Source organism: Nipponia nippon, unplaced genomic scaffold, assembly GCF_047370975.1.
Source record: "Nipponia nippon isolate SJK-2023a ecotype South Korea unplaced genomic scaffold, ASM4737097v1 scaffold_13, whole genome shotgun sequence".
Lineage (NCBI taxonomy): Eukaryota > Metazoa > Chordata > Aves > Pelecaniformes > Threskiornithidae > Nipponia > Nipponia nippon.
Genome location: NW_028262324.1, coordinates 17,005,869 through 17,029,783, shown reverse-complemented (window position 1 = coordinate 17,029,783; position 23,915 = coordinate 17,005,869). Strand labels below are relative to the sequence as shown.

Here is a 23,915-nt window from a genome sequence, read left to right as displayed (position 1 = left end):
CCCAGGAGGAGTCTCCTGCCCCCGCCGCCTGTATTAAACTCCCTGGGGCACCGCCCTCACCCTAAATATGGCCAATCAGAGCCGTTCCCTTCGGATTGGCAGGAGGTGAGCCAACCAGCCCGGCGCTTTCTGCCACCACCCGGATGACTGACGGCTCGAGAACCCAATCAGCTGGCGGTCCCCGGCCCGCGGGTGGGCGGTACTTCCCTCTCCCCCGCGCGGCGGCCGGAAGGTGCCGCTGTCAGTGGCGCCGGTTCGGGGTCGCTGAGGAGATGGCGGCTCCGGGCGATGCCGGCGGGGCTGGCGCGGGGCCGGGGCCGGGGCGGCCGCCGCCGCCTGGGGACCTGCGGAGCGTGCTGATAACGAGCGTGCTGAACCTGGAGCGGCTGGAGCTCGACCTCTTCAGGTGCGCGGGGGCGCCGGGCCGCCGGGACCGGGCCGCCCTCCCCGCCGCCGCCCTCACCGCCGCCGCCTTCTCCCCCGCAGGGGCCGGCACCACTGGGTGCCCGCCACGCAGCGCCTCTTCGGCGGGCAGATCGTGGGCCAGGCCTTGGTGGCGGCCGCCCGCGCCGTTAGCCGCGACGAACAGGTCCACTCGCTGCACTGCTACTTCGTGCGGGCAGGTGGGCAGGGCCGGGCCCGGGGGGGCCGGGCTGCGGGAAGCGGGGCCGAGCCGGTGAGGGAGGGCCCGGGGGCTGAGGCGGCAGTGGGGCGGGGGCCGGCGTGCAGGGGGTCGGGGAGGCTGGGCCTTGTGGTGGGGCTGGGGCCCGGCAGTGAATCCAGGGGCTGAGGGGCTGGGGAAGCCGGTGCCGAGGCCCACAGGGGCGAGCAGGTGCCGCCATCCCGGGTCCAGCGCGGCAGAGGATGCGGGGGATTCTGCCCGCCTGGCCCCAGCACTCAGCCCCTGTAGGTCAGGTCCCCTCTGTGGTGTGTGGTGGCCCAATGGCAGAACGTCCCTTTTCTGTCCCAGGGGACCCCAAGGTGCCGGTGCTGTACGAGGTGGAACGGACCCGTACAGGGAAGAGCTTCTCTGTTCGTTCTGTGAAGGCCATCCAGCACGGAAAGCCGATCTTCATCTGCCAGGCCTCCTTCCAGCTCTCCCAGGGTAGCCCGGTGCAGCACCAGTTCACCATGCCTGCTGTGCCGCCCCCTGAGGAGCTGCTGACGCAAGAGGAGCTCATCCAGAAGTTCCTGCAGTGAGTGGGATGGAAGGGCCACGCTGGGGACGCCCCTCTCTGCGGCTGGGGCTTAGGGAGGCGCAGGGATTGGGGTGACTGCCTGAGAAGTTCCCAAATATGCCTGGGAGGGGAGTATAGAAGCAGGACAGGACAGGGTAGGAGCCGTGCCCCTCCTGCCTTTCTGTGTGGCCCTGGGTCCCTGGGCTGAAGCCGCTGCCAGCAGGACGTGCCCCTGGCCTGCCTGGCATTGACCTCACTTCTCCGTGTTGGTCTCCAGGAATCCTAACTTGGCAGAGAGATACAGAAAGCATCTCAACAAGATTCAAGCTGAAGATGTGCCGATTGATATCAAACCCGTCAACCCACCAGATGTGTTCTGTTCGGAGCCGCAGGAGTCGAAGCAGCTCTTCTGGGTGCGAGCACGAGGTTACATAGGTGGGTCCCGCCAGGAGGGTGGGTCTCGCCGAGGGCTCACGCTCAAGCTCAGACTGTAGAGCACGCTCGTGATGGAGTGGGCCCAAAGGGTCGTGATTCAGAGGCTGTCTGTGCCCCAAGCCTGCGGGGAAGCCTCGGGATTTCAAGGCTGAAATACGGGCGTGGGTGCCGGAGCACAAAGTGATGCCCATGTGCCGTGCTCAGCCACGGCGGGCCTTCCCCGGGGGGCACGGCCAGGGGAGCGGGTCTGAAAGAGCATCCCAGCACTGCTTGGCCAGCCGCTGCCCCTTGGGGAAGCAGAGCTCCTGGGGCTTTGCCTCGCGCTGCGCGCCCAGGCTTGTCCCACGGCCACCCCGTGGGGGACGGGCAGTGCTGGTTGCTTTGCAGGAGAGACTGACATGAAGGTGCACTGCTGCGTGGCCGCCTACATCTCCGACTACGCCTTCCTGGGCACGGCCCTGCTCCCGCACCGGCAGTACCACATCAAGTTCATGGTGTCCCTCGACCATTCCATGTGGTTCCACGCACCCTTCCGAACGGACCACTGGATGCTGTATGAGTGTGAGAGCCCCTGGGCTGGTGAGTCCTCACCACGTTCGCCGGGGACCTGCGTGGCCAAGGCCATCCCTGCCCGTCCCGGGGGGCGGCGGGCCGCGGTCTGACGGGCCCTCTCTGCAGGCGGGTGCCGGGGACTGGTGCAGGGACGGCTGTGGCGCAGGGATGGGGTCCTGGCTGTCACCTGCGCGCAGGAAGGAGTCATCAGGGTGGAGCAAACGCCAAACCAGAGCAAGCTTTAGCTGAGGAACCCCCGCGGGCTGGGGCTCAGGCATGCCGAGGGAGCGACCCCAGGACCAAAACAGATGCGGGCAAGGCAGGACCTGAGCGGCAGCGGGAAGGAGCCTCAGGGACCGGGCTGGATCCAGCACTGTGGGGAGTGCTGGTGCCAGAGGCCCTCTGCGATGGATGATGACCCACAGAGGCACCCGCTGTGACCAGCTGCCAGCTGCGCATGCACTGCGATTGGCCACCCTCCACCTGCCTTGAATAAAGCCGCCAGGTGACCAGCTGGGCTCCGTCCCCTGGAGTTTGTCCCCTCGGCCCCGTGGTTGTGCTCGCTCGAGGGAGCCTGCCCTGGCAGGGGGAGGGCGGGCAGCACGGGGTGGTGGGGTCGGCTCTGCCCCCGCAGCAGGGGAAAGTGCTACTGCGGCACACGTGGCTTCCCCTTCTCACTTCTCCTGCCCTCCTCATGGCCCCGTGCTTGTGTCAGTCGCTGCTTCTGCTCACCCTCGGTCTCCCAGGCTCGGGAGAGGGCCCAGCCACTGGGAGCCAGGGAATGGGGATGTGTCAGCTCCCACCGCAGCGTGGGGGGCTTGAGGCTTCCTGCTGCTGGTGCCCCGGGGGAAGTGAAGCTGGACAGACACAGCAGGCACCTTGCTCTTCTTCCTACCAAGGCTTTATTTAATAAAGTCCTTTGTATTATATAAGTTTCATGGGAAGTTCCTGGCAAGAGCCCCGGACCCTGCCAGAAGCCTTCCCGTTCCCTCACGCAGTGCCGATATGTCCCAGCTAAAGTCCCGTCCGCTCTAGAAGCCCCCCGCAGCAGGGGAGCCGGCTCCCGGCAGTGCCGGTGCGAGGGGTGAGCGCCCATGAGCACCCGGCCCCGCGGGACAGACCGACCACAGAGAAAGTGCATTTTCGCGGCAGCTCCTGGGCACGGGCCATGCTGCCCACGGGAGCGCAGCCCCATCCCTGCCCGTGGCATCGCCCTCGCTGCTCCCGGCCACCCCAGGCACGAGCCCCATGCAGCCCCCTGCCCTCCCACCAGCGCGGGCGCCGGCAGCGGGATGCTCATTCCAAAGGCTCCTTGATCAGGCACTCCTTCAGGGTGGGCTGCTGCTGCAGGGGCGGCCCGGCCTCCTGCAGGTCCTGCAGCCGGGCCTCCGAGCGCCGCTTGTCCTTGCCCACCTTCCAGGCCAGGTGGACGTGGGCCTGCAGGAAGGGCCCCAGCAGCGGGTGGCTGCCTTGGGCCTCCAGCAGCTGCAGCGCCTGCTCGCAGCAGCCATGGGCCTCACCGAGCTCGTCCAGCTCCTGGTGGCAGACGGCCAGCCCGGCCAGCGTCAGGAGGAAGCGGCCGGAACTGCAGACCCCCAGCCGGTCCTGCAGCCTGTAGGCATTGGCCCAGGTGGCCAGGGCCTCGCGGTACATGCCGGTGCAGGTCAGGCGCTGCGCGGCCCGCAGGTCCTGCAGGAAGAAGAACTCGAGAAACTCGGGGGAGCGGCGGATCTCGGCGATGGAGTGCAGGTGGGACAGGAACTGCTCGAAGGCTCGGCTGCGCTTAGCGATGGTCTCAGCGGTGAAATTCCGGCGCAGCCTCTTCCTGGGGAAGGTGATGCCGGCCATGTCGCAGCCAAAGCGGCAGCGCAGGCGGCGGTTGAGCCGCTCAAAGTCCGAGTAGCGCCGGGCGATGGCAGCGGGGGCCTTGTCGAACCGGCCGGAGCGGATCAGGTAGATGGTGTAGAGCTGCGGGGGGAGTGGGGCGTCGGGCGGTGCTGCGGGCGCGCTGCTCCCGCGGGGCCGGGCAGAGCCGGCTGTGCGGCCGCAGAGGGGCCACGGCGGGGTTTGCCCAGGCAGGAGGGAGCAGGCTGGGCGGCCGCAGCCACAGCACCCGTCGCCGATAGTTACCTGAGGCTCATCTGAGCCGCCAGCACCGTCCGAGCAGCACGGGGAAAGACAGAGAGAAATAAGCACCAGCCCCGTGGGAGCCCTGTCCCGGGAGGGAGCGGGACCCGCGCCTGCCCCGCACCCGCCCCACGCCCGCCCAGCCCCGCCGGGCTCACTCACCACGTACTTGGAGGAGCGCTCGCTGACCACGCTGGCGCTGGTGACCTCAAAGAGCAGCCGCTGTGGTGCCAGGCTGCCCCGCGACTTCCTCCACAGCTCCTGCAGCTGCCGGGTCAGCAGGCTGCTGCCAGGGCGCTCCGCCGCGGGGCCCCACTCTGCGCCAGGAGAGGGGCGTCAGCGTGCCCGTCGTTGGGATGGGGCTCTCCCAGTGCCCCGACGCCTCCGGGCCGCCAGCCCCCACCATCGCCCCGGTCCCCCCAGCGCGCCGGCCCCAGCACCTGCCTCCGTCCTCCGCACCCGCTGCCGCTCCTGTCGGCTGCGGCGGCTTGCCCAGCTCTTCTGCAGCACCATCCTCCTCCTCGTCCTCGTCCTCCTCCTCGTGGCTGGTGAAGCTCAGGGTGCCGCTCAGGCGCGTCGACAGCCCCTCGGTGTCGTCCTCCAGCTCCGAGCTCTCCGGGAAGTCCTCGGCCTCGGAGCCGCCACGCGCCCGCTCCTCCCGGCTGCCCTCGCCAGCCAGCGCGTGCCGCAGGCGGTGCAGGATGCGGGCCGCCATCCCGGCCCGTTCCCTCCGGCCCCGCTGCCGCAGAGGGGGGTCAGGCCCGGTGGCCCCAGCACGGCGGGACGGGACGGGGGCTGCCCACCGCGGCCCGGTGCAGCGTCCGCAGCCGAGGGCACCGCAGGGGCCTGGGCTGGGACAGCCCCTCCGCGGGGCACCCGGGCCCCGGGACCCCCCCGGCCCCGCTCCCGCCCCGGGCGCTGCCGGCCCGGTCCGTACGGCGCTGGCCCGGGCCGGGCCCTGCCGAGCCGGGCGCTGCCGAGCGATGGCTGCTCCGCCGCGGCTCGTCCCGGGATCCTCCCTGCGCGGCTCCGCCTCCTCCGGGAACCCGGATCGCAGCGGCGGGGCCGGCACGGCCGGGATGGGATCGGCACGGCCCGGGGCGGGGCTGCCCGGCGCTGCCCGCCCCTGCCCGGGCACCTCCCCGGCCCCGCCCGGGCACCGCTCCCCGCGTCCCTGCCCGCGCTGGCCCCGGGCCCCCGCCTGGGGCCGCAGCGGCCCCGCACCCCGGCGCCTGGCACTGCAGGGTCCCGGTACCCCAATACGCCGGTACCCCGATACCCCGGTACCCCAATACCCCGGCACCCCAGGACCCCGCACCCAGGCTCCCGATCCGGCTGTGCCGCAGCCGCTGCGGGCCGTCCCCTGGGCTGCCCTGGCCCCCGCTGCCCTCGCCCTGGCCCTTGCTACCCTCGCCGTGGCCCCTGCTGCCCTTGCCCTGGCCGGCCTCACCACGCGTCCGGGCAGCTGGGCTGCACCCCTGGCGCTCGCCCTGCCTTATTTAGCACCGCGCCCTCTCCTTCCTCACCGCTTTCTTGGGAATGTCTATTAATATCGAGGAATGAGTCCAGCTGCTGCCATCGCTCTGCCCCTGCTCGCCTGCTGCACCCTGCTCCAGCACCCCGCGCCCTGCCCGGGCTCGGACGGGGATCCCTGCGCTCCCCTGGGCCCTGGCAGGTCTGTGGGGGCTTCTGCACCCAGTGCCCGGGGGCCCCAAAGCCTCCCCAGCCCCTCCCTGCCCGGCTGCTGGGCAGGGTGGGATGCACGGGCGGCTGGGCTGGCGCCATCCCCAGCTCCCACCCGGGGAATGGGGGTCCCGGCAAAACCAGGAGCCAGGGAACCTCCTGGATGTCCCCGGTGCTGGGACCTTGTGGGACAGGGTGCTGTCAGCCCGACTCCACCGCAGACCCGAGCACCCGTGCAACCCCCTCAGAGCACTGCAGGGCACGGGCCACTCGGCCAGCGTGTCCCCAAAGCCACTAGCCCTGGCAAAGGTGGCTGGCATGGGCTGCAGTGTGTGAGGGCAGAGCCTTCGAGGAGGTGCCCGGGCAGATTTCCCACTCTGCCAGCAGCACATAAAGATGGGGTCTTTTCCGGACCCAGGAGCCGGGTGCCAACAGTGCCAGGGACCCCGTGCTGCAGTGGGTTACGCCCCGCACCCCCTCAGGGGCTGCGTGCCCCGGGCCCTGCCAGGGGTCCCTTCCTCTTCTGGGCTGGGGTGCTGCAAGGCAGCTCTGCCCCAGCCCACCCAAGCAGAAAATGGGGGTGAAGGGAGGGGGCCAGAGGCGGCGGGGCAAGGCTGGGGCCCCCGGGGTCTTGCGGCGGTGAGGGAGGGGATGCTGCGCTGGGGGAGCCTGGCCCGGCGCCAGGAGCCTGCCCCAGGCTGGGCTGTGGGTTCGGCAGGGGAGCGGGTGATGGTCGGTGCCCACGGCACTGGGGCAGACAGCTCCGGACAGGGGAAGCCCTGTCCCCCTTGCCTGGGTGATGCTGGTGGCTCTGGGGCTATTTTTAACCCCCTCCTTGCTGAGCTGCCCTGGGCGGGGGGGTGCTGGGGGGCAGCAGAGCCTCCCGCCTGCCAAGGCTCCAGTGTCCCTCCCCGCAGGGCTTGAATTTCTATCCCGGCTTCAGACCCACGTTTAATCCCCAGCTCTTGGCCAATAACGCTTTGGCTAAATTAGGTAAAATGCGCCCGTTGCCAATGAGCAGGGCTGGATTGCCACCGGGGAGCTGATAGGCTGCCGGGGCCCGGGGGCCAGCGGCTGGGGGCACGCTGTGCGGCGGGGACGCTACAAATTGGGGTGCCAGGGGCACCAGGGAGCTTCTGGGGACTTCTGCTGCAGGAGGTGGTGACTCCCTGGGGGAGAGAAGCAGCAGAAATGGCTTCAATGGTAAGAGCCCCAATGCTGCCGCGAGCCGCGTGCCGCGTGCCATGTGCTGCGTGCTGCATGCTGCGTGCCACGTGCTGTGTGCCAGGGCAAGACCCAGCAGGGCAGGAGGTGCCGGGGACCGCACACGCCTGGGGGATCTGGGCTGCCGAGGAGCCTCTGTGGGTGGCAGCAGGGGGAACGGTCCCCACGGCCAGGCAGGCTGCAGCGGGCGAGGGCAGGGAGGCGTTAGGGTGGTGCAAGGTCCCCGTGGGACATGCCCCAGGGAGGAATCGTGTGGCTGCCCAAGGGGCATGGGCACCCGGGGACCCTGGATCAGCCCCGGCCGGAGCTCGGGGCTGTGCGGAGGCGGCAGTGGCAGGGGGCGGCTGAAAGCTGAGTGCTGGGTCATGCGACACGGCACCGCCGCCGGCTCCGCAGCCAGCTCGCGCCTCCAGGAGAAACTCGATCGGGGCCAACAGGTGCCCGTGGCCGCAGCCCCACTGATCCCTATAAGGGGAGCCAAGGAGATCCCAAAAATAGTGCTGCGTGCCTGGGATGCCAAGGCTGCACCCGGAGACCACGGCCGCTGCACCATGGAGCCCCCCTGGCTGGCGGGGGGCCCCAGGCAGGCAGCTCCCCATCGTCCACTGCCCTCGCAGGTGCCTCAGTGGCACCGCAGCTGCAGGGACTGCTGGGGACTGCGGCTAGCTCCAGCATGGCCCTGTCCTCCAGCTGGGCAGGGTTCTCCCCGCACCCCTGCGAGGGGCTCCCGGCCGTGCTGTGGGCAGCCATGGTGACCCTGCTCCCTTGCCTTGCAGACGGACCAGCAGGCCGAAGCCCGCGCCTTCCTCAGCGAGGAGATGATCGCGGGTGAGCATGGGGGCAGTGGGGAGAGGGGCCGTACCCGGCTGAGGCACGGGGCCAGGCTCTGTCCTGCTGCCGTGGCCCTGTCCTGCACACTGCCGGGCCCTGACCCCCCTTCCCCGCAGAGTTCAAGGCCGCCTTCGACATGTTTGATGCGGATGGCGGCGGGGACATCAGCACCAAAGAGCTGGGGACGGTGATGAGGATGCTGGGCCAGAACCCCACCAAGGAGGAGCTGGACGCCATCATAGAAGAGGTGGACGAGGATGGTGAGCGGCTCTCGGTGACGGGCAGCGGGCGCTGGGTGGGCAGCCTGACCCATGCTCGGCTTCCTCCCCACAGGCAGCGGCACCATCGACTTCGAGGAGTTCTTGGTGATGATGGTGCGCCAGATGAAGGAGGACGCCAAGGGCAAGTCCGAGGAGGAGCTGGCCAACTGTTTCCGCATCTTTGACCGGTGAGTGGAGGGCGATGCCTGCCCACCCCTGCCCATGGGGGTGAGCGGGGCCACATCCTGTCCTCACCCTCCTGCAGGAACGCGGACGGGTTCATTGACATCGAGGAGCTGGGTGAGATCCTGAGGGCCACCGGGGAGCATGTCACCGAGGAGGACATAGAGGACCTGATGAAGGACTCGGACAAGAACAACGATGGCCGCATCGACTTTGATGGTGAGCAACGACCCTGGCCCTCGTCCTGCGGCTGCCCTGGCTGAGCACCCGTGCTGCCCACCCTGGGCACAGCCACGGACTGAGGGTGCTGCTCTCTTACAGAGTTCCTGAAGATGATGGAGGGCGTGCAGTAAGGGACCAGACATTCCTCGGGCCAGCCGCTGCACCCAGCCCTGCTCCACTGCCGCACGGGGAGCAGCAGCTCTGCAGCGCCCGGCCCCCGGCCGCCCGCACCATCTGGGACCCTGCCCCACGCCAGGGCCCCGGTCTCGCCCTGTCACCGGCGGCCGAGCTTTTCCTCCAGTCTGTCGCATGTGGTTTCAGTTTGAGCCTCATTAAAAGGGGAAAGGCTGGAGCTGCTGATGTGGGGTTTCTCTGGGTTGGCGTGGGGAGGGGGCTGCGGCACCGTGCCCCCCGTGCCGCTCCCCAGGGAGGGGGATGTGCCCGGGTGGGCACCCCACACCCCATGCCAGTCAGGGTCACCCCGTGGGGCCACACCAGGGGTGCGGGGGCAGCACAGGGCTGCGGTTCCCACGGGCTGCTGGGCAGGCGCCAGCGCTGAGCTCAGACTTTCCATGCGGAGCGGCCAGTTCACACGCCAGCAGGCGAGGGAGCGCAGCCCCAGCCCCGAGGGGTCCCAGTGGGCAGCGAAGCTCTGGGAGCCGGGGGGCTGCTCCTGCCCGCTCCAGGGCAGGGGCGTGGGACCACAGGGGATCCGGGGAGCCACCACTACCTGCCCAGCACCAGGAGCCCCGTGTCCCACCAGGAAGGGTGCAGGGGACCTGGCTACAAGGTGAGGAGGCAGCAGCAGCAGCCCCCTCCCTGCGGGGTCAAGAGGATGCTGGAGCCTCTGTGCCCGGACAGCCTGTACCAGCCCACCGTGCATCACTGCTCCCCTGGGACCCGCTCCTCCCTGGGCACTGGCAGCGGCTCCACGCAGCCTCTCCAGCCAGGGAGGAGCGCAGCAGGGGGGACACTCCCTGGGCTGGGGCGGGCGAGGACAGTGGGGCCAGCACTGTGCCGCTGGCAGGACGCAGGGACACAGCACAGCACCAGAGAACAGGGGAGCTGAGCCCCTTGGAGAGCTGGGGGCCGCTGCAGAGGGGCCCAGCCCTGCCCTGCCCTTGCGGGGAACAATGGCACTGCGGAAAGGGGACACGTGCAGCGCGCGAGGGGTGGCAGGGATGTGCGTGGCCGCCCAGGCTGCCCTCTGCAAGGCCACGGCTAGGCACCGGCAGCTGGTGCTGCAGCTCGGGGGCAGTGCCGATGGCCCCTGGCTGCGGGAGGAGCGGCGCAGGAGGAGTGCGGAGGCTCGCGAGCTCAGTGCTGGTAAGGAGGGGGCTACTGCCCCAGGCAGCGGGGAGGTGGGGGGCCGCGGGGCTGCCCCGGCTCAGCATCCCCCATCCCGCAGGGCTGCGGAGCGCACTGCTGGCGGGGCTGCGGCAGGTGCCAGCAAGCCCCGAGGAGCGGAGGGAGCTGGAGCGGCTGTGGGTGCTCTTCCTCTCCGCCCTGGAGCTCTTCCTGCAGGACCTGCACCGAGCCCACCACCTCTGCCAGCTCTTCTCTGCTCAGGGGGGCAGCGTGGCCCCGCTGCGCACCAGGCTGGGGGGCCGGGGGCTGCTCAGCCGCAAGGGGAGCCGGCAAGGGGGGGGTCCTGTGCAGCCCCCCACCGCCCTGCGCCTGGAGGAGGAGATCGAGCAGGTGAGGGCCACGCTGGCAGAGATGGAGAGCAGAGCCAACATCCCGCTGTGGACGGTGGAGGCCACGCAGCCGGCGGGGATGGGCGGCATCGCAGCGCCTGCAGCTGGGGCAGCTCAGGGGGGGCCTCGTGCTGGGCACTGCTGCCGGGTGCTCTGACCAGGGGACAGGAGATGACGCAGCAGGGCTGGCGCCCCTGTGCACCATGGAGCAGGGGATGGGGCCCTGCATGCCCCTATAGCCTCCAACCCCCTGCCCGGGCAGGCGATGCTGGGGGCTGCCCCCACCCCGCAGAGGGAACGGGACCAGCTCCGGGCACCCCAAGCACTAATAAAGCCCCTGTTACCCCACGGGGGTCAGCGTCCCTCCCTTCTCATCCATGCCTGCAGAGGGGCCGTGGGACCCCAGGGCCGGGCTGACCGAGAGAAGGAGCCCTCCAGGCACTCACAGGGCGCCAAGCTGCAACAAAACCCCCAGAAGTAAAATTATAAACATGCATTTATTTATACATTAACTGTGGCTCGGACTGCAAAATTAATTTAAAAACAGCCTATGATACAGAAAGCTGGGGGGAGCGGCCGGACAGGGAGCGGGCAGAGACCCAGGTGGAGGGGAGAGGCGGCGCGGGTCAGGTTTCCTGGCTCTTGGTCTGCTTGGCGTATGTCTCCCGCACGTACTTCTTGTAGGCTGAGGAGAGAGGGGGGCGTGGGACTGAGGGTCCCGGGGCAGCCGCGGGGCTGGGCAGGCAGCGGGGTCGGGGGGCTGTGCCACTGCCCACCCTGGAGGGAGGGTGCCCGCCCCGGGCACTCACCGGCTTGGTTCTTCCAGAGCTCGGCGGCGTGCGTGTTCAGGGGGCTCTCGATGTTTGGCTCTGGGGACAGGAGCTGGGTCAGCGGGTGGGGTGGCCGGGCCCCCCGAGTCCCGCCCGCAGCTCTGTCCCAGAGGAGGACCCCCCAGCACCCCACCGCAGCGTGGCGGCGGGACCCACCTGCCAGCAGGCTCTGGATGGAGAGCAGGATGGTGCGGACGTCGTAGAGGGCCGACCACTTGTCCTTGAGGATGTCGAGGCAGATGTTGCCCTGGGTGTCGACGTTGGGGTGGTAGCAGGGCGTCAGGAACCGCACGGTGGGCGCGGTGTAGGGGTACCCGCTGGGGAACTCCAGCGACAGCCGGTACCGCAGCTCCTCGTAGGCCTGGGGGCAGGAGTTAGGGGCGGGGGGCGGCACCGGGGGGGCCCCGCTCGGGGAGGCCGGAGACCACCCTCAGCCGGGGCCAGGCCCCCCCGCCAGCTCCCGCCGTGCGGGTCCCGGCCGCTCACCGTGCCGGCGGCGCCGTCGATGGTCCCGATCCACTTGAAGAGGTTGTCGGACTCGGGGAAGGCGGAGATGCCTTTGTCGCCGGACATCTGCGGGGGCAGCGCGTCAGGGCGGCCCGGGCCCCCCGGCTCGGCCCCGGCCCCCCGCCCCCGGGCCCCACTCACCATCAGCGCCATCAGCTCCTGCTGCAGCCTGCGGGGGAAGCGCACGTTACCGGCCCGGCCCGGCGGGGCGGCCCCCGGCCCCCGCCCCGCTCCCGGCCCCGCTCCCAGCTCACCTCTTCCCCACCGAGCCGCGGGCCGCCGTGGCCCCCGCCTCAGCCGCTTTGCGAGCGGCCGCGCTGGGCACGGCGGCGGGGTCGGCGTTCTGCGAGGCCATGGCGGCTCCCGGCGGCGCTGGGCGACGCACCCGCCTCCGCCCGCCGCTTGCCCGGCGGTTGACGGGCGCTGGACTCGGCTCCCGCTCCCGGGCGGCGGCACACCGGGCTCCGCTCCCTCCCTCCCGCCCACGGCTGCGCTCGGCGCGGGATCCGGGCGCCGCTGCGGCTCTCCCGGTGACGGAGCGGCGGTGCCGGGCGCTGGCGGCGCGGGGTCCCGTCCCGGTGCGGCACTGGGCGCTCTCCGCCGCGTCCCGCCCGTCCGGTCCCGCCCCGCTCCCGCGCCCCGTTTGAATCTGCCCAACGTCCGGCCCCTCCGCCAATCAGCGCGCAGCCCCGTTCGAGCCGGCCAATCCTCGCTCGCCGGGGATGCGGCTGCCACGGTAACGGCCGGCGGCCGTTGATTGGCCGCTGGGCGCCGCCGCGGAAACGTCGCGATTGGTCGCTGCCCCGCGGGGCGGAGCCGCGGGTCCCGGCGCGCCCTTAAAGGGCCAGACACGGCCGAGGCGGCGGGGCGAGAGCGAAGCGGCTTTATTGGGGGCCGGGGGCCTCAGGGCTCGGGGGGGCCCTCGGCGGGCGGCGCGTCCCCCCCGCGGCGAAGCGTCTCCATGTGCTTCTGCATCTTCTCTGTCATCCAGGCCGGCGGGACGAAGGGCTTCAGCTCCTCCAGCCGCAGGTCGACGGAGTCCCTGGGGAGAGCGGGGGTGAGATGGAGGGGTCCCACCACGGACCCCTGACCAGCACCGAGCCCAAACCCCGGCACCACCACGGACCCCCGACCAGCACCGAGCCCGAGCCCAAGCCCAAGCCCCTGGCACCCACCCCCAGCCAGCGCCAAGCCCTCAACCAGCACCGAGCCCCCAAACCCCGGCACCGAGCCCCCCAGGCGGCACAGAGCAGGGCCCACAGGGCCACCCTGCAGTGGAGCAGCGGAGGCACCCGGGGCAGCAGCCCCAGGCACAGCAGCACGCGCGGTACCTCTACTTAGGTCCTCACCTGTAATCGTCGCTGGCAGCCAAATCCCGAATGTCCTCTTCGATGAGGAGGTAGGCCTGCAGCACAAGGCGAGGGGACACCTCAGGGCCGCTGCGTGCCTGCTCCGGTGCCCAGGAGGGGCAGGGAGGGCAGCACTGCGGCCCCCGTCCCTGGCCGGCGCGGAGCCACTGCTCCTCGCGGGAGCCAGCTGTGCCTCCTGGCCCGCGCCGCTCGCCCTCGTGTGCGCCCGAAGCCGAGGGGCAGCGGAGGGGCCTCCGCGGCACCCCGGCAGCGCGTCTGCCTCCGCGTGCCCTGCCTAGCCTCCTGGCAAAGCCGCCGCTCCCCGCTCGCGCCCTGGCTCGCTGCTCCTCCGCCCGTCCTAGCCCTGCGGTGGGTCTGGTCTCTGCGCGGTTCCCGCCGGCTGCAGGAGCCGCGAGCCCGGGCGTACTCACCATCTTGCCCCCAGTGGCCCTCATGTGCTGCTGCTCTGCCAGCCAGTGCTTATCTTGCGGGTCGGCTGCGTACTGCAATAAAGCAGCAAGGACCTAGCTGAACACAGGCAACAGACCTTCCACTCTGACCCCCCTCCTGCTGGGACGCTGCGCCCGCTCCAGCGCTCCCTCAAGCGCATTGCGCCCCGCGGCGCTGCCCAGCTGGGGCTGCCGGGGGAGGCCTCAGCTCTGCCTGCCCGTTCTCCAACCTCAAGCCCTGGCTCCAGGCAAACCCACCGCCTCGGAGGCTGCGCTAAGCCGTTAACTTATGCTCCAGTGTGCTAGCCAGACTGTGTGTGTATGTGCTCTAAGATAACAAACAAGGGCGTGGGGGAGGAAGAAAACAAGCGAGCTGAAGCACACACTCCCGATTCCCATCAGAAACCGTTTCAGAGCAAACCCCGAAGGAGGAAGCGTCCTGTGGCATCATCTGACCTTAAAGAGGTGGGGATGCTTGATGTAGAGTCGCCCTCTTGTTCCTCCCATCCCGAGAGCTCTGAAAGAGGAACACGAGGGGGTGTTATACCTGTGCGGAGGGCAGCTGCGGTGGTACGGGGACACCTCCTCTCCTCCCCAAGCCTTTCCTACTGCTTTTGAGGCAGAGAAGCGAAGTGACGGGAGGAGTCTTACGGGCTCCCGCCTTGGAGGCACCACCCTCCACCGGCAGGGCCATTCCTTACTTGTTTGCTCGAGATCCCAGCACAAAGGTTGTGGTTTCAGTCAGTCGGGATGGATCCCACTACAGAGCAATTGGAAAAGGGGCAACATTAGAAATGAAGCTGGTGCCAGCCCATGCTCCACGAGCCTCAGCTCTCTGACGGGGAACCTTGGAACCGCCCCCGGCCTGGGAGGGAGGGAGCTGGCCACGGACCTCAGGACTTCCACAGAGGAGGGAAGCTACATTCCCTCTGGGCTGATCTAAGCAGTTTCCCTCCTGGGAAACACTTGTGGGATCCTCCTGGCTACTACTGCTCTCCCCAGGTCAACTAAAAGCGGCACCACGCCGCAGAGCTACAGGCTACAGTGCCTGGGGGAGACAAGCAAAGGCCTCCAGGCACTTCGCTCCTCTTCTTGCTTCTCTCCTGCACTGCAGGGGCCGTCGGGGCAGAGCACAGCTCGGCGCTGTCCTCCACTCCCACAGCAGTAGGGCTCTGCTGGCGGAAGCAAAGGGGAGGAGAGGGTGAGCCCGGCAGCGTTGGCCAGCCAATACCTTTGGTCCATCCCTTCTCACGGGCTCAGAGACTTTCAGCTTCCACCTGAAGGGAAGGAAAACGCAGTAAGAACAAGTCCCTGCGGGACCAGTGCCGTCACCACCGCGGCACCAGCAGCAGGGATTGAGCCCCAGCCCTTCCAGACCTGCCCTCGTTCACACCCTCCACTCCCCTGCAGCGCCCAGCTCTGCACCCTCGTCTTTGCCGCACGTTCTCCTCTCCCTGGCTGCCAAGATCCCACCACCACCTGTGTCTCACACTGCTTACTCTGCATGGTCCATCTGGACCTTTTCACCCCTTCGGGCCTGTGTTAAAACCACTTCCATGAAGGTCTTTGCCTCCTCGGGGGAACAGCTCAACCTAAAACTCTCCTGCCCCCGCTCTGGCACCTCCCCTGCACCTCTCCTTTGTGCAGGAGGGGAAGGAGACCGTGGGGTTTCTGTACTCCCCCATTCGGGCAGCCTTGTTTCCCCCTCGCCCTCCCGAAACAGGGGCTCTGGCTCAGGACCCATACTCACGCAGCCATGCCCGAGACCCCGCGATCATTCAACAGGCTCTGTCCTGGAGGCCGCCCCTTTCTCTGCATGGAAGAAATCCTTCAGTGACTCAGCTGTGCAGGCTGAGAGAGCCCCCTCGTTACCCACCCTCTCCCATGGAAGCTGTGCTTTTTGTCATGAGCGGAAATGCTAGCTGGCACAAGAGCGAGCACCTCCGAGGCACCCCAAAAGCTGCCCGTGCGCTTGCACACACTCATACTGTGGGAACGGCCAGAAACGAGAGGCAGGCTTCCCAAAACACAAAATCCCTTCTGCGGAAAAACCCTCCTACCTTTTTGGGAACAGGGCTCCCTCGACGATTCAGCTCCTCATCCATCTGTCGGGCACGCTGCAAGAGGAATGGCAGTGGGATGAGCAGGGCCCTTCTCCCCGCTGGGTGGGCAGGGCCCCACGCATCCAGCTGGCTGCGCTCGCGGCAGAGAGCACAAGCGTGCAGGGAAACACCAACCCCACCCTGTCTCAGTGAGAAGCACCGAACTGCAACAAGCAGCGACTGTGCTTGGGATTTTTGTTGCTCTGTAGGTACCGCTCCCTCCTAACCTAACACACCCAGCTCTGCCTCCTCGCTGGTGCACTGATGGACAAGAAGAGGCAGAGAACAAAGCAATTCCAACCCTTCTCCTCCTCCTCCCAGCTCTTACAAGTCATTTAAGCCCCTGGGAACAACAATAATTTTTACCTTTGGTGCTGCCTGCTCATGAGGCAACCTGGGAACAACCTTTTTGCCGTCAGAGAACAGCAGTTTGGCCTGCGGGAAGAGAAAGAAGGGTTATCCGATTCCAGGTCCAGAGAGGGACCTGCCAGCAATGCCCACTTCTGTGTGTCTGCCTGAAAGCCCTGTAACAGCTCTGCTTTCGGAGTGCCGCCACGCAGCGCTTTCCACAGACAGTGAAATGCAAAAGCACAATCTGAGTGTGATAAAGTCTGGGCAACCGGGACAAAAGCCAGATGTGAAAGAAAAAACTCCTGCCCCACCCTCCCAGGACTCTCCGATGGGTGCCAAGGGGCCTGTCTCTGTGGAAGCTCCAGCTGCGCGGCAGCAGAAAGCAGCAGCACGAGCTGCCCAGCCCTGACTGCTCTCCTCTTCCCAGTGAGGATGAAGCAAAGCACAGCATCCCCACCCAGCTGTGGATGCGCGCCCTGGCTAACGGCAAAGCCATTAAGAGGGATGTCCTAGCTGGGCTGCTGTGCTCGGCCAGGCATCAGGCTCTGCCGAGGGAGCAGAGCCTCTCGCTGTCCCCACCTGCTCCAGGCAGCTCCGACAGGTCTCCTGGATGAGCTGCTCGGGGTCCACCTCCTCCCCGACATTATCACGCACGTTCATCGCTGCTTTCTGGAAAAACTGGAGAGGAGGGGGCAGGAGAGGGTCAGAGCCTGGGCAGCCAGGCAACGCCGGGGCAGCCAGGCAGCGCCGGGGCAGGCACATGGGTCCAGCTCCCACGCTGCGCCCACAAGGCAAGGGCCACAGCCCCGTGTGGCGCCCGGCAGCGCAGCTCTCTCCGCAGCCGGCGGTGGGAGGGGGTGGCGGGGCTGTCCCCGCAGCTCTCACCTTCATGTACTTGTTGAAGACGCCCCGGATTTCCTCGTTGATGCTGGGCTGCAGGACAGCCCGCAGCAGGTCCATGGACACGGCCGGGTCGGTGAAGCTGCAGGCGGAGGGCTCAGGCGGGGGGCGCGGGGCCCCCCCTGCTCCAGCCCGGCCTAGCCCGCATCCTCCCCTCCGGTCCGCGCCCAGTCCGGCCCGACCCGGCCCGGCCCCTCTGCTCAGCCCCCCCGGCTCCGCCCGGCCCCGGCTCCCCCCGCGCCTCCCCTCCCCGCCCCGGCCCGGCTCCCCCCCGGCTCGCCCCCACCCCGCCTCCCCACGGCCCAGTCCCTCCGGCGGCGGCGGCGGCCCGCCCGTACCTGGTGGTCATCTGGGAGCGCCGGCCGCGCCGCTGCACCTGCCGGTGCTTGATCATGATGTTCCAGGGGCTCTGCGGGACACAGGCGTCAGCCGCGGCCCGCCCGCGGCCCGCCCGGCCCCGGCCCCGGCCCCCGCCCCCGCCTCACCGTGCTGACCAGCTGCTCCTCGGCGCCGCCCGGGCCCTCCTCGCCCGGCGGCCCCGGCTGCTGCTCCGCATCGCGGGCGGCGCCCATGGCGGCCCCGGCCCCGGCCCCGCTCCCGGCCCGCGCCACCGGAAGCGCCGCGCCCAGCGCGCGTCATCGGCCTGCGACGCGCCGGAAGTGAGCGGCTGCCGTGGCAACGGCGGCGGGGCCCAGGCCCGGGCCGTGCGGGAGCGGGAGCGGGAGCGGGAGCGGGAGCGGGAGCGGGAGCGGGAGCGGGCCCGGCCCGGGGCCTGGGACACCGCGCTCTGTCTTTGCGGGTGGGGCCGCGGGCCGGCGCCCGGCTGTCCGACGGGGCGGCCTCCGTCCTGCTGGCGGGGCGGCGGCCTGGCCTGGAGGACGCAGCCGGAGTCCGGCGGGTGCGGGGCACGGCGGCCTCCCCGCTGCCCCCGCCGCGGCGGCGGTCGGGGCAGAGCAGCGAGCCGAACACACGCAGCCCGAGGGGCGAGGCGGGCCCGGCCGCTGTGAATTCAGCCCCCACGTGTGCTTCCCTCCCGGCGGCTTCCCCTCCCGGCCGGTTGTACACCCCGGCCCTCGGTCCGCGCAGTCCCTCCCGTACGTGGGAGGGAGTCCGCGCGTACGTGGGTGCCAGGTCACGTAAGAACACACGGCGATACAGAAATCCTTAGTTCTACAGAAGCGCGGCTTCACGGATGAATGCAGCGATGGATGGCCAGCGCTGAAGTCACCCCGAGTCCTAAAGCCTCAAAAAGTGACGCTGTTCCACCCTGTGGCACCTGAGAACGGGGCCTGTCCCAGGTGAAACCGGTGGTGCGTTGGCCCTGCCCATGAGACCGGCGTAATTGCAGCTGCGGAAATGTGAACGTTTGTCCTTCCGCGGTCTGCGCACTCCTTGATGTATTGTGTTCTACGCCTGAAACAGAAAAATAAACTCATTGCAGTTCCAGTTGACTTTTTCCTGTGAGTCTCTCATCTTTCTGGAATCTCATTGTTTGTCTGAGGGAACACTGGAAACCAGCGTTTCCTCGTCTCATCTAATGTGTGCAGAATAGCCAAAACGCCTCGTCTGTCGTTTTCTAGACCTTCCTACCATGTGTGGTGGTCAGCAGGAGGCTTTCCTGTTGGGTCAGGGGGATAACAACATTCTCTTTGGTTAAAAAACATTCGCTGTGTTGCTGGTAATGTTTTTCCTTGTTACTTCCCAGACAGCCATGAGATGAGCCAAACCTGCGGCATTTCCCAGCGCACACGATGTCGAGGCCGCTCAGCGTCTCGCCTTCGGAGTGGCCGGCGCGGCGGAGGGTGCGGAACGGGCGCACGCTGAGCAGCCGCTCCCGCTTCGCTGCCCTCGCGCTCCGCGTGCGAGCGGGGGAGCGCCTGACTGCGCCGTGGAGAGGGAAAGCGGATTCTCCTTCCCTGCCGGCTTTGCTGGACGCTCCAGCCCAGCGCCTGCGGTGCGGGCACGGCGGCGGTGCCTCCAGAGGAGTCTGTTGGCCTCTCTCGGCATTTGCCGCCGCAGCCTGTGGCTGCATCCCCCCGGTGTCACCGGTGCGATTCTTCCGCCGTAGCTGGCGGCCCAGCAGTAACCACGCTCGGCTCCTGTGGGCAATGGCAGCGGCAGTGGGAGGAGAGAATCGTAGAATCGTAGAATACCAGGTTGGAAGGGACCTCAAGGATCACCAGGTCCAACCTTTCTAAGAGAGGCTGGGTGACTCATGGGCTCGCGCGCTGGAACAGGCTCCTGCCCCGGGTGTCTCCTTCCTGCCGCTGTGGCCGGGGCTGCATCAGCCTGGGATGAGATCAGGCTGTTACACAAACCCACCCTGTGGATGTGGGGCCAATCGAGTCGTCATCGCTGTTGCCATAACTTCGTTATCATCAGCACTGGGCTTTTATGTGCTTATTTTGGCTGCTCCAAATTGTTAGCAACAAAAACTGGACGTTGTCCAGAGGACAGGAAAAACAACTATGGATGTAGAAGTTCGTGGGGAAAGGTGAAAAGGATGGTTTTGTTTAACCTGCAAAAGCTCGAAGGAGAGAGGGCTCAGCTCTGTCCGCGTGCTGCAGAGAGGACAGCGATCAGTTGCTCTCTGTACTCGCTGTGAGCGGACAAAAAGTCCTTGTGTTGGTTTGAATCAAGTGAGACTTGGAGCAGATCTTTGGAAAAACTTTCCAGTTACAAGAACACTTAAATCCTGGAACAAATTCACAATAAAGGAGTCCCTGTCTTTGGAGGGATAGGGATGTCTTTTTAAGAGCACGTCAGAACGACGTCTGTCAGGGACCACCTAAATGTAACCGATGAGGTGACTTGTTTGGTTCTCCTCCAGTCCACGGCTTTTAACAGTAATTTTTCCGTGGATCTGTGCGGTAGGTGCACATGACAAAACACGCCAGCCTGGGAATGTCTGCCAGAGATAAACAGCCATTTCACAGCTGAGGTTACCTGAGTGCTTTTTTGATTCTCAGAGAGACTTTGGACAAGTCCCGTCTGTCCCTCAGTGTCCTCAGGGCAGGCAGGCTTTTGGCGGCAGCGGAAAGCCTGTTGAGCCTGGTCCCACCTCCTGGTTTGGCAGCGAGACTCTTGCAGGCAAAGCTGTTACCCTGCTGGATCCTCACGACGGTGTTGGGTCTGCCCGTGCAGGTCACCGCAGGGCTGCGGTGTAAGAGGACGAGCAGCACAGGGGGTCAGGAAGGAGGAATGGGATCGTAGCCGGTAAACTAACTGCATAACATAACTTCTTAGGATCAAACGCTGTAAAATTATACCAGCCTCCACAGAAAGACAGCTGGTAGGACATGGCAAAGAGTCTGTGTTTCAGTGGGTTGAGGTGGGTAGGAAGGGGAAAAGAAGAGGGAGAGAAACCAAGCGGTTTGGATGCTGAGAGCCCCTTTCCCATCGATCCGTGTCAGCCTCAGGACGTTCCGTGTCTGCGGAGCCGGGTGGGCGCGTGGAGGGGGTCTGAGGCGAGCCCCTGCTGCCCCGCGGAAGCAGGATTTATGTGGACGCTGCGAGCTCTGTGTCAGCTTAGCGATGACCTGCCCCAGCCCCAGCCCAGCTGTCTGCGGGAGGATCCGGCTGCAGGAGCAGTGCTGCTCCTCACCACGGGCATTTGCTCTTTCTTCTGGTGTCTTCTTTTGCAAATGACTGCAGCACCAGTGTCTGCAAGGTCCTGGTGAGGGGCTGCACACACCTGCCGTGTCCTGCCGCAGCAGAAGACGCGATTTTTTGGTTTCCTTTTCTCTATTCACCCTCTGACCTCTCACGAGACCGGTGCTGCACTGCAGGTAATCAATGAGAGTCGGGAAACAGCTGATGAGGAGAGCGGCAACATGACCAAAAAGCACTTGGAGACCCAAATAATGTTCCTGGTGGGCATATAGTGATCACCGGTCGCTCCCGAGAGCGAGCTGGAGGGCTCTGGTGCACATCCTGCTCTCCACGGACCTGCGCTGCCACGTGCGATGGGTGCAGGTGCGATCCTGCTCTGCGGGATCCGAATCATGTTGCTGGAACAGGACCTGCAGGCTTCATCTTTCTGACGTGTTTACTTCAGTAGAGCTGTTCTTGTAAGGCATTCTCCTTCATTAGTTCCCTAAATGTTAACCAAGATTATGGTCTGCTAAACCAGAAACGTGCCAGAAGGATGGCGTTGTTCCCAAGAGGAGGAGCCGCCAGGTGAGTGCGGGGCAGGGGCAGGGGCAGAGCTCTCCCCCACAGGAGTCCCGGGGTTGGAAGGAGCCCTGCAATCCCGCAAGTTGTTCCAGATGGTTTGCCGGCTGCGTGGAAGGGAGGCAACACTGCCAACGCCAGCAGGACGGCACAGGTTGCTCCGTGGGGTGTCCGACTCGATGGTGATTAACAGCAACAGCAACGCGTGATAAGCACCGGGCCGTCACGTTAAGTCGTGGAGCTGCGAGGTGTGGAACACTGGATCTTCAACAGACATGGGTGGTTCGTGTAGAAATTGCATCCAAATTGAGTCATGGCCACGAGGAGAAGACTCAACCTGTACTTAAAGCATATTTCCTGCAATGAGCCCTCTTCCCACACAGGTTTGGCAGCACGGAGCTGTGCACTGTCCCGCTCCTGAGTCGCGTCCCTTGCACTGCCCCTGCATCGCTTCGACGTGACTTTGACGGAAAGCTCTTTGAGCAGGAACTTCGCCTTTTCAGTGTTCGTGTCAAGTGGCATGTAGAATTGTAGAAATAATGTCGACCTCAAACCAATTGCTTTCAATCGCCACACAGTTGCAGATTTAAACTCTGTTTGTCGTTTGATCCAGCAAGTCTGACCCATTCTCGCCTGGTGCTGGTGGGTCCTGGCCAGATCAGTCCTTAAGTTCTCCTATAATATTGATTGCACTTTGGTTTGTGTGCAGTTGAAGAAGAAATAATTAAGTGGGGAAGGAAAAAAATGCAAAACCGGATTCTGACTAGCACTTCTGTGTGACTTGAGGATAACTTAATTTAAATGGGTTGACACTCACATAATTGAAATTACTACTTAATCTGTTATCTCAAATGTATTAAATAAGTCTTCACCCTGAAATCAGATGCAGAGAAAAGGGAAGTAAATGTGGCAGTGCATTTAATTTTTCATTTACTCTTAATGTGGGTCTCTGGTGAAGGCTGGCAGTTTGGGCCTGGGCTTTGAAGGCAGATTCCCGTGCTCTCCTCACCTTGGGCGACCTCTCACCCTTGAAATCCCAAGCCTTTTCCCTCCAGAGAGCTCCATTTCATCGGAGCACCGTTTCACTGGAGCAGACCCTTCTGCTGGATTCACAGCGGGGGGAGCAGCCTGAGGTCCGCTCCCCAGCTGCCGAGGGGAAACGGTTCCTCTGCTTACGGTTCTCCAGGGACTGTGGGCACTCGCCCTGGTGAAAAGGATGCTCAGCCTTGTCCTTAGGCTGGGGAGTCTTGGCCGTGGGCAAAATAGTCTCAACTCAAGGGAATTTTTAATTAATTTAATCTATTGCCAGTTAACACAAACTTCTGCTCATTGATTAGAGATGACAGATGTGCCCACCGGCTGCGGCTCGGGGCAGCCCCTGGCCTCCTCCCACACACATGCTGTTGCCTAAACCAGGCAGTCTGTGCCCAAAACAGCCCTCAGAGGTGAACGCACAGGGTGCTTGTGCGTGCACTGGCAGGGTGCCGATGCTGCCTACGGACGCCGCGTGCTCCCCTGGGTCCCCGTGCTGTGCTGCTTGGGTGCTCCTGCGGGAACCAGTTTGGTGTTTGTGCACGTGATAACTGCGTGCTCCTGCGTGAACTCATTCAGTGCTCATGCATGCAATTATTGAATGCTCATGTGTAAATTAATTGGGCACTCATTCATGGACACTAAACCCTGCAATTTACGTTCAAGGGTTCCCAGAAAGCTGCTCTGAGGCCGCCTTGCCAGCGTCTCCAGCTGGGCTGGATGAAGGATTGTGTCGAGCTCTGCCTGCTCCCGGTGCGTGCCCAGGTCTGTGTGGGGCTGCCCCACAGTAACAGGGGATTCGGGGAGGGCACAAAGAAGAAGGACCCCATGGGGCCAGGGAACAGTGTCAATTTGCTGAGGAGACTTTGAGCTCGCTCATTTGGATGCCAAAACCTGGAGATTTACATTAGTAACATCAAAAGAGCTGGAGCACACTGCTTGTGAATGGAACAAGCAAACAAAATATTGGATTTAGAGACAGATATTCAAAAGAATCCTTGAATACTGGGCCCGCAAAAATCTGCAAATAGTGGCTCCTATGCGAAACAGCAGCCTTGGGAACAAGGGGCATTTGCACGTGGAAGGAGGGAGCTCCCCTGCACTGCTGCCCGGGTGGGTGCTCATCCCCTGCGCCCATTTCGGCTGGGGCTGTGGGGCAGGGACGGCAGAGCCCAGCGCTGGGGCAGTGCAAGTGGCCACTGCTGTTGATAAAGCTCGCTCACAGTTTGCCAAACATCTTTCTGAGCAGCGGCGTGGCTGCTGCTGTCTTCCAGGAGATGCCCCGTCTTGGTCGAGAGCTCTCATCTTTAAAACTGCACCAGGTTTTGCATGTAAGTGCTTCCCACCACACTCTCCCTCACGGTTTTAACACAGCAGCAACATGAGGAAAAGAAACCGGTGGTGCTGCAGTACGAGAAGTGGCCTGGCTGCCAGGGATATTTATTCCTGCTGGTTTTTAAATACAGCAGTTCACCAAGGCGATGGTACAGGGCCAGTGCAGCGAGCACTGTGCTCCCGCGGGACGGTGGCAGATGGTGCCGTTCCGGACGGGGCTGCCTCTGTGCTGGCGCTTCCCTTCCCTGCGGCTAATTTGGACTGTCTTTGCAAATCCCATTTAATAAAGCAGCGGCGCTGGATGCCCGCTCCTTCACACATCTCCCAGAATGCTCTCGGGGAAGCGGGAGATGCCCCGACAGTGGCAGCACTGGTGGCAGGACCAGTGCCGTCTGAAGGATCCCAGACCCCGGGGTGGGACCTGCCCAAAGGGACTGGCAGGAATGGAGCCGATTGGGAGCAGGTGCGGGGAGCCCTGCCTCTTCCCGCCTGGCA

General features: G+C 65.7%; 6 protein-coding genes across 9 annotated transcripts; 3 read left to right on the top strand and 3 right to left on the bottom strand.

Annotated features, from left to right (window-relative positions):
* The first annotated feature begins 16 nt into the window (after positions 1-16).
* On the top strand, positions 17-2,679 carry ACOT8 (acyl-CoA thioesterase 8). The gene is made up of 6 exons (XM_087750041.1): positions 17-406; positions 487-623; positions 971-1,196; positions 1,456-1,613; positions 2,001-2,192; positions 2,292-2,679. The coding sequence occupies exons 1-6, from the start codon at positions 144-146 to the stop codon at positions 2,408-2,410; spliced, it is 1,095 nt and encodes a 364-aa protein (XP_087606167.1). The 5' UTR covers positions 17-143; the 3' UTR covers positions 2,411-2,679.
* Positions 2,680-3,048: 369 nt separating this feature from the next.
* Positions 3,049-5,711, bottom strand: SNX21 (sorting nexin family member 21). Of its 2 annotated transcripts, none has more exons than XM_087750039.1 (3): positions 4,737-5,711; positions 4,455-4,609; positions 3,049-4,133 (listed from the first exon to the last, which is right to left on the bottom strand). In XM_087750039.1, the coding sequence occupies exons 1-3, from the start codon at positions 5,005-5,007 to the stop codon at positions 3,462-3,464; spliced, it is 1,098 nt and encodes a 365-aa protein (XP_087606165.1). In that variant the 5' UTR covers positions 5,008-5,711; the 3' UTR covers positions 3,049-3,461. The 2 variants fall into 2 exon arrangements, with proteins under 2 accessions (XP_087606165.1, XP_009469740.1); XM_009471465.2 differs by having other exon boundaries at positions 4,733-4,950.
* Positions 5,640-9,026, top strand: TNNC2 (troponin C2, fast skeletal type). The gene is made up of 6 exons (XM_087750042.1): positions 5,640-7,178; positions 7,976-8,027; positions 8,147-8,290; positions 8,364-8,478; positions 8,556-8,692; positions 8,795-9,026. Exons 1-6 carry the CDS (start codon positions 7,167-7,169, stop codon positions 8,824-8,826), a joined length of 492 nt encoding a protein of 163 aa, XP_087606168.1. The 5' UTR covers positions 5,640-7,166; the 3' UTR covers positions 8,827-9,026.
* Positions 9,027-9,604: 578 nt separating this feature from the next.
* LOC104018340 (regulator of G protein signaling 9-binding protein-like) lies at positions 9,605-10,727 on the top strand. Its single transcript, XM_009471467.2, has 2 exons — positions 9,605-10,021; positions 10,104-10,727. The coding sequence occupies exons 1-2, from the start codon at positions 9,829-9,831 to the stop codon at positions 10,547-10,549; spliced, it is 639 nt and encodes a 212-aa protein (XP_009469742.1). The 5' UTR covers positions 9,605-9,828; the 3' UTR covers positions 10,550-10,727.
* A 143-nt stretch (positions 10,728-10,870) lies between these two features.
* UBE2C (ubiquitin conjugating enzyme E2 C) lies at positions 10,871-12,443 on the bottom strand. The gene is made up of 6 exons (XM_087750176.1): positions 11,984-12,443; positions 11,871-11,898; positions 11,709-11,795; positions 11,379-11,583; positions 11,202-11,261; positions 10,871-11,077 (listed from the first exon to the last, which is right to left on the bottom strand). Exons 1-6 carry the CDS (start codon positions 12,082-12,084, stop codon positions 11,019-11,021), a joined length of 540 nt encoding a protein of 179 aa, XP_087606302.1. The 5' UTR covers positions 12,085-12,443; the 3' UTR covers positions 10,871-11,018.
* A 153-nt stretch (positions 12,444-12,596) lies between these two features.
* Positions 12,597-17,524, bottom strand: DNTTIP1 (deoxynucleotidyltransferase terminal interacting protein 1). 3 transcript variants are annotated; one of them, XM_087750173.1, is made up of 13 exons: positions 17,366-17,524; positions 17,219-17,289; positions 16,866-16,962; positions 16,560-16,658; positions 15,996-16,064; positions 15,588-15,644; positions 15,278-15,339; positions 14,759-14,804; positions 14,229-14,287; positions 13,984-14,044; positions 13,510-13,581; positions 13,079-13,134; positions 12,597-12,771 (listed from the first exon to the last, which is right to left on the bottom strand). In XM_087750173.1, the coding sequence occupies exons 1-13, from the start codon at positions 17,450-17,452 to the stop codon at positions 12,633-12,635; spliced, it is 975 nt and encodes a 324-aa protein (XP_087606299.1). In that variant the 5' UTR covers positions 17,453-17,524; the 3' UTR covers positions 12,597-12,632. The 3 variants fall into 3 exon arrangements, with proteins under 3 accessions (XP_087606299.1, XP_087606300.1, XP_087606301.1); XM_087750174.1 differs by having other exon boundaries at positions 17,375-17,515; XM_087750175.1 differs by lacking the exon at positions 13,510-13,581.
* Positions 17,525-23,915: the final 6,391 nt, after the last annotated feature.